Here is an 8172-nt window from a genome sequence, read left to right on the forward strand (position 1 = left end):
ATGAAAAAAAAAGATGGTGTCCAAAACACTGTCTTCGTTTGGCTTTATCCCTTTCTTATCTCTCTTGTTAGTGCGTCAATGTCTTATTTTGTTTTCCCTATCTGTTCCATAACAACTCGAATCTTTCAGACAGTCAACACATTCAGTTAGACAGGTTGGCACGACTTAAAGTTCACTTTTGTCCCACAGAAGAGGAAGAGAAATCAAAATGAGCATACATTTTTGACAGACATGAACTATAGGTCAAAGGTCAGAAATTCTACTACAAAAGGACTGCAGTCTGCACATGTGTTATGTGAGCAAGTTTTAATGTTGTAAATTTGATGTTTTATGTGTTGTTTACTGTTTTTAATGTAACCTTGCTGCTGCCCTCTTGGCCAGGTCTCCCTTGGAAAAGAGATCTTTGATCTCAATGGGATTTTTACCTGGTTAAATAAAGGCTAAATAAATAAATAAATAAATGTATGGACTGTCAAAAAAAAAAAAAAATTAAACATATTGCCTAACATTTTATAGCAGCTGGATGACTTAAAGGCCTACTGAAACCCACTACTACCGACCACGCAGTCTGATAGTTTATATATCAATGATGAAATCTTAACATTGCAACACATGCCAATACGGCCGGGTTAACTTATAAAGTGCAATTTTAAATTTCCCGGGGAACTTTCGGTTGAAAACGTCTATGTATGATGACGTTTGCACGTGACGTCAACAGTGTTGGGACTAACGCGTTACAATGTAACGCCGTTAGTTTCGGCGGTAACTAGTAATCTAACGCGTTATTTTTTTATATTCAGTAACTCAGTTACCGTTACTACATGATGCGTTACTGCGTTATTTTCCGTTATTTTTTATTTAGTATCGGCTAGAAACAGAAGCGCTGCGGTGTCTTTCTTCTGAATCTTCCTCTGTCACACGCCGGAGAGAAAAAAAGAGGCGTGTGTCTGGGTGTCTGGGTGTGGAGAGGAGGGTGTGGGGGGGAGGGACACACGTGATCCGCGGTTTGATATATAAAACAAAACAAAAAGGTTGTTCGCATGCACGTTCAGTCTACACACAGCGTGGTCATGGCGAGCGGAGTAATGGAGGAGCTTGAACGCCCCGCGCCATTTAATCAGTGTGTTTATAGGAGCAGACTCCGTTGTGCAAGACGAGGCTTTTAAAGGCCTACTGAAATGAATTTTTTTTATTTAAACGGGGATAGCAGATCTATTCTATGTGTCATACTTGATCATTTCGCGATATTGCCATATTTTTGCTGAAAGGATTTAGTATAGAACAACGACGATAAAGATTGCAACTTTTGGTATCTGATAAAAAAAAAAGGCTTGCACCTACCGGAAGTAGCGTGACGTAGTCAGTTGAACATATACGCAAAGTTCCCTTGTGCCGTCAGGGGTGCATGTCTGATGCAAGGGCTGTTTAACACCTTTCTTACGTCACGACTCTGGAGACCGATGAGCGTTGTCAGCAGGTTTAATGACATTCAAAAGGGTGAAACTAAAAAGACAAACAATACAGTCAATATATAAATATGTTATGCAAATGTATTCATATATATGCTGTAATGCTACCTTACAAGACATGAGAAGGTAAACAAAGTGAAATTGTACTACGACGCCATCTTAGATGACATCGCAAATTATTGCTAATGAGTATGGCAAAGATCATACATCAAAAATCATAAATTTAGCTCGAAATATTTTAGACAAAAACCAAGTTTCAAAGTTCAACTTATGATACATACCGGCGATGCAACCTTAAACAAAGGATATATGCAGTTTTTCTTTGAAAATAACCACCATAAAGTACGTGCTGGAACCGGAGATTTCTCTGCTTGGCTTATGTAACTTCCGGTCAATAAAGTTTGATTCAAAATACACACTTCTCAAAGATGTATTAACTGCCATGACCACATGATGGCGACAAATACACATGTAATAATATTAATTACATAACAAGCTTATTTAAGCACAACACATTTCAACAACAAGAGTTTACAACTTTTAGTTGTAACAGAACACTCCCCGCTTGGCGTGGATAAACGCCACAAAAATAACTGGAAAAAACAAACAAATACCTCTCATTAAATAATCAAAGGTACAATTTCTGAGATGGGTCTGGTCAATACCTTTGTATCATCTGACCTGACTACCCTTAGCTCTACTGAACGGACTTTGCCATCTTTACTTGGGAACACCTGAGTTACACGTGCAAGAGGCCATTCATTTCGGGGAATTTGGCTGTCTTTGAGTATAACGACCGTACCTACGCTCACGTTAAGTTGACTGGAATGCCACTTGCGACGTGGTTGGAGAGTGGGAAGGAACTCCTTCTTCCACCTGTCCCAGAAGGTGTTTGACAGGTGCTGGACTTGGCGCCACTGATGTTTGTAGAGGTCTGACGCTGTAAAGTTGCCAACTGGAGCCTTAAGAGGGGTTACCTTTTGGGTTTGGTTTGACTCGTCTACAGTGAGTCCTGTCTCACAGTAGTGCCAACCACGGCAGTGATTGATTTTGCTTGGCAGTGATTTGAAGTTATGTATGACGTGTAGTAGTCTCGAAACAGCACGCTTGAGAGACTTCCATGTCGAAAACTTGTTGAATCTGTCAGAGCCAAGTTGTTTGGTTGAGATTGTGGTTTTGAGTGTAGACACCTGTGGTCTGACATCAGAGTCTGTGCAAGGTTCAACAAGTTCAAAAGAGTCATTTGAGGGACTTTGATCTTGGAGCATGAAGTCGGGGCCAGTGAGCCAGTTACTAAGGGGTAGCTGGTAAGCAGGAACAGAACGTGTGGCGTGATCTGCTGGGTTCTGGCTGCTCGGTACGTAATGCCATTGGCTTGGTTGAGAAGATTTGCGGATTCTCGTAACACGGTTAGCCACGTAGACATAAAATCTTCTTGTCTCGTTGTGGATATAACCTAGAACTACTTTACTGTCTGTATAGAATGCAGTGTAGTCTATTTCAAAGCCTAATTCGTCAGTGAGAAGATCTGCAAGCTCGACTGCTAACACAGCAGCACTAAGCTCTAATCTTGGTATGGTCTGATCTGGGCGTGGTGCTAACTTTGCCTTACCTAAAACAAAGCCTACTTCACAGTTCCTAGCTGCATCTGTTACTCTTAAATAGGCCACTGCAGCTATAGCCTTAGTAGATGCGTCCGAAAATACCAACAACTCTTTTTTTGTAGTTGTTGAGGGAGAAATTTCTGTGTATGCTCTGGGAATGGTCAAGTTGGACAGTTCTTTAAGTGAGTCTTTCCACAGGGTCCAGGACTCTTCCATTTCTGAGGGCAATGGTGCATCCCAGTCTCCATTCTCTGCCATAAGTTCACGCAGAATGGACTTTCCCTGCATTGTTACTGGTGCTACAAAGCCTAATGGATCATAAAGGCTGTTTATTGTTGATAAAACACCTCGTCTAGTAAACGGCTTTGTCTCGTCTGACACTCTAAAGGTGAAGCAGTCTTTCTTTAGGTCCCAAAGGAGACCAGGCTACGTTGCATGGGGACTGAATCAGCTTCAAAGTCCAAGTCCTTTAGGTCTTTGGCATGATCTTGTGAAGGGAATGCTTCGAGTACCTCTTTTCTGTTAGCTGCTATTTTATGCAGTCTTAGATTTGAGTTTGCAAGTGTGTCACGGGTTCTTTGTAATAAGGACACAGCCATTTCAACAGTGGGGAGGGATTTGAGTCCGTCGTCTACGTAGAAGTCGTGTGTGACAAACTGCTTGACATCTGGATCACAATCTGGCTGGTTGCGTAGAACAGACTGATGTAAGCCATATATGGCCACTGCTGGTGATGGGCTATTCCCAAAGACGTGGACTCTCATCCTATACTCTACAATGTCTTTGGAAATGTCATTGTCACGAAACCACAAAAAACGCAAGTAATTTCTGTCTTGCTCTCGAACATTGAAACAGTAAAACATCTGTTCAATGTCGGCTGTGAAGGCAACAGCTTCCTTTCTGAAGCGTATTAGGACACCTAACAGTGAGTTGTTAAGATCTGGTCCTGTCAACAACACATCATTTAGTGACACATTCTTGTACTTCGCGCTGCTGTCAAAGACGACCCTAATCTGTTTGGGCTTGCGAGGGTGGTAGACACCGAATAGTGGCAAATACCAACATTCCTCTTCGTCTTTCAGTGGAGGGGCAAGCTCTGCATGTTTGTTTTCAAATATTTTGTCCATAAACGTGATGAAATGTTCCTTCATTTCTTCTTTCCTTTCAAAGCTACGAACAAGAGACATTAAGCGGCTCAGGGCATGCGGTCTGTTGTTAGGGAGTTTTTGACGTGGCGACTTGAATGGTAATGGAGCTGTCCAGCTCTTGTCTGTGTCCTTTTGTAGTCCTTCTTCCATTATTTTCAAGAAGGCTTTGTCCTGAATGGAGGGTGCGATGTAATTGTCATGTCTGGTTTGTTTGAACACATTACATCCTAAATGATCAGGTTCACAAGCGCTATCCACAAGTTGAGTGCTGAAGCTGAATGGAACTTGTATCTCACAATGTCTCTCTATTACATTAAATACATTGGGGCATGGCTCAAACATTGTAGGACGCCCTTTCTCAGTTGTATTTGTGAACAGCGTCTTCACAGCGAGAGTTTTGTGGACATCACCTAAACACACGTTTCCTACTATGACCCACCCGAGGTCCAATTTTTGTGCATAGGGTGCATTGTTAGGGCCACTTATCTGTTTACGGACTTTGTGAACTCTAATAGCATCCCGTCCGAGAAGCATGAGTATGGGGGCATTAGAGTCCAGGTCAGGGATAAGGTGAGCTACTGACTTTAGATGACTGTGTTGCATAGCTGCACTGGGTGTGGGAATTTCATCTCTATCGTTTGGGATATTTCTACATTCAATGAGGCTAGGCAATGGGATGTGAACTGAACCATCTATGGCTGCCACTACATATCCTGTAGCTCTCCTGCCCATTGCTTTTTTAGTACCAGCACATGTCCTTAGTGAGTAAGGGGAACTAGGGCCACGGTCATTGAACAATTCAAAGAACTCAGGACATACTAACGACCTGTTGCTTTGTTCATCATGGATGGCATAGAGCCTTACTGCTTGTTCAGGATGGCCTGCTGGGTACACTTTAACAAGACTAATTTTAGAGCAGGATCTGCCTGCTTCGTTCACGCCACAAACCTGTGTGCACTTGGACGTGATCTCCTCCGACTTAGCGGAGTCACTCTCCCCGCCATACTCTGCTGCAGGTTCAGTTACTCTAAGCCAGGGTGCTGGTCCTGGGTGAAGAGCAGTGCAGTGTTTTTCATCAAGACACTCAGAGCACTGTATCTTGACCATACAGTTTTTTGCAATGTGTGTAGATGAAGAACAGCATTTGAAGCAAATGTGGTTCTCTTTTAAGAATGTTTTTCGATCATCGAGTGTTTTCATTCGAAATGATCTGCACTTCAAGAGGGGATGAGGTTTCATGTGAATTGGGCAAAGCTTGTCGCTGTCTACAGCTTTGTTTGCCGTTTTTTGTGTATCTAAATTGTAACGGGAGACAACATCAGTTTTGTGCACTGAAATTTCTTTTTGTTTATATGCTCTCCATGGCAGTTTGTCGAGTTTGTGTACGTCAGGGAACGATGTAAAGTTAAAACTGGGGTCATTTCTTGAGTTAGCTTCCTGCGTTACAAAGTCTACAAAAACATTGAATGGTGGGAAGGGGACACGTTGTGTGCGTTTGTATTTAGCTCCTACTGTGATCCACCTTTCTTGCAAATTGAAGGGAAGTTTCTGCACAATTGGATTTAATCCTCTTGCGGTATCCAAAAACGCAAGACCAGGAAGGTCTCCTTCAGCTTTAGCACTCTGCATTTCCATGAGCAGGTCACTAAACTTCCTTAGTTTTGTGTAGTCTTTGGATGTGATTTTGGGGAACATATCAATTCTTTTGAAGAGTGTATCCTCAATCACTTCAGCTGCGCCATAACATTGCTCAAGTCTGTCCCACATCATATTGAGACCTTTGGTTGGGTTGTTAATGTGTATGGCTCTAATTTGTTCTACGTGTTCAGAGGATTCTTTGCCAAGCCACTTTAACATCAAGTCCATCTCTTCACTTGTTGTTAGTTCTAATCCATTTATTGCATTTTTAAAGGAATGTTTCCAAGCTCTGAAATTTTGAGGCTTGTCGTTAAATTGCAGTAATCCTGTTGCTACTATTTCCCGGCGAGCAAAGTATCTAATAAAGTCACTCACATTAGAGTTTTTAGGCTCTTGGCATGAAGGTCGGACATCATGGAAGTTGGATGCTGATACCTGAGTTGACCAACTTGCACTGTCATTGTTTTGGATGTGAGGAGAGGAGGAAATGACTGAGGGGTTTTGGAAGTTTTTAAGATAATTAGGGGGGCCAAAGGGCATTTGTTTAGAATCACTTTGTTTTGTTGGTTGAAGTAATTGATTGCTACTGAGCTTTGACTTGCTCTGAGGAGCATTTTCACATTGTGATGGCTGTGTAACAACATATTTTCCCTCTTTTACAAATTCAGCTTGGCTGAGGACATATTGCTTTGTACGTTCAGATGTGACAAAAGAACAAGGATTGCTGCGTGCTTCTACCTGTGTGACTACAGCTGTTTCTAATGCCTCTGCTTCAGCAATAGCAGATGCAACATCTTTTTCATGTTGAAGAAATTCAATAGATGCCTCTATTTTAGCTTTTTCTACTTTTAAGTCCATTTCTTTTGCTGCAAAACCGAGGCGGGCTTTGGCTGCCTCAGCTTTTGCTCTTGCCCTAGCTGCTGCGGAACCTGTGGAGGAGTTCGTCGAAGCCTCGGACCGGGTCTTTAAAGATGGCGCCTTGCTGGACATGGTGGGGTGGACTAGATGATGACTGCTGAATCACTGCTGTATGCCGTTTGCGTTGTAGCGTTGTGGCGTAGTAGTGGTCAGCTTCACTCTAGCGTGCGACGACTGCGTTACCTCTGTCTGTTTGGATGTCGCCGTTTCACTGTGCCGTCAGGGGTGCATGTCTGATGCAAGGGCTGTTTAACACCTTTCTTACGTCACGACTCTGGAGACCGATGAGCGTTGTCAGCAGGTTTAATGACATTCAAAAGGGTGAAACTAAAAAGACAAACAATACAGTCAATATATAAATATGTTATGCAAATGTATTCATATATATGCTGTAATGCTACCTTACAAGACATGAGAAGGTAAACAAAGTGAAATTGTACTACGACGCCATCTTAGATGACATCGCAAATTATTGCTAATGAGTATGGCAAAGATCATACATCAAAAATCATAAATTTAGCTCGAAATATTTTAGACAAAAACCAAGTTTCAAAGTTCAACTTATGATACATACCGGCGATGCAACCTTAAACAAAGGATATATGCAGTTTTTCTTTGAAAATAACCACCATAAAGTACGTGCTGGAACCGGAGATTTCTCTGCTTGGCTTATGTAACTTCCGGTCAATAAAGTTTGATTCAAAATACACACTTCTCAAAGATGTATTAACTGCCATGACCACATGATGGCGACAAATACACATGTAATAATATTAATTACATAACAAGCTTATTTAAGCACAACACATTTCAACAACAAGAGTTTACAACTTTTAGTTGTAACAGAACATCCCTATTGTTTACAATGATGGCCGCATGAAGTGAGAGAGATTCGGACCGAGAAAGCGACAATTTCCCCATTAATTTGAGCGAGGATGAAAGATTTGTGGATGAGTAAAGTGCAAGTGAAGGACTAGTGGGGAGTTGAAGCTATTCAGATAGGGAAGATGCTGTGAGAGCCGGGGGTGACCTGATATTCAGCTGGGAATGACTACAACAGTAAATAAACACAAGACATATATATACTCTATTAGCCACAACACAACCAGGCTTATATTTAATATGCCACAAATTAATCCTGCATAAAAACACCTGCGTGTTTGTTACGCTAGCTCCTAGCTCCTCTGCTAGCTCCTAGCTCCATAGAACACGCCAATACAATTCAAACACCTGATCAACACACACAATCACTCAGCCCAAAAGACCGTTCACCTAACCCAAGGTTCATAAAGCTTATATATTTTTAAAAAGTTACGTACGTGACGCGCACATACGGTCAAGCTAGCAAATGTTTAGCAGCCAAGGCTGCATACTCACGGTACCTGATATTCAGCT

General features: G+C 41.9%; 1 protein-coding gene across 1 annotated transcript; it reads right to left on the minus strand.

Moving 5' to 3' along the window:
- Positions 1 to 1461: 1461 nt before the first annotated feature.
- LOC133650794 (uncharacterized) lies at positions 1462 to 3361 on the minus strand. The gene is made up of 2 exons (XM_062048445.1): positions 2272 to 3361; positions 1462 to 1503 (listed from the first exon to the last, which is right to left on the minus strand). Exons 1-2 carry the CDS (start codon positions 3359 to 3361, stop codon positions 1490 to 1492), a joined length of 1104 nt encoding a protein of 367 aa, XP_061904429.1. The 3' UTR covers positions 1462 to 1489.
- Positions 3362 to 8172: the final 4811 nt, after the last annotated feature.

Source organism: Entelurus aequoreus, linkage group LG05, assembly GCF_033978785.1.
Source record: "Entelurus aequoreus isolate RoL-2023_Sb linkage group LG05, RoL_Eaeq_v1.1, whole genome shotgun sequence".
Taxonomy (NCBI): Eukaryota; Metazoa; Chordata; class Actinopteri; order Syngnathiformes; family Syngnathidae; genus Entelurus; species Entelurus aequoreus.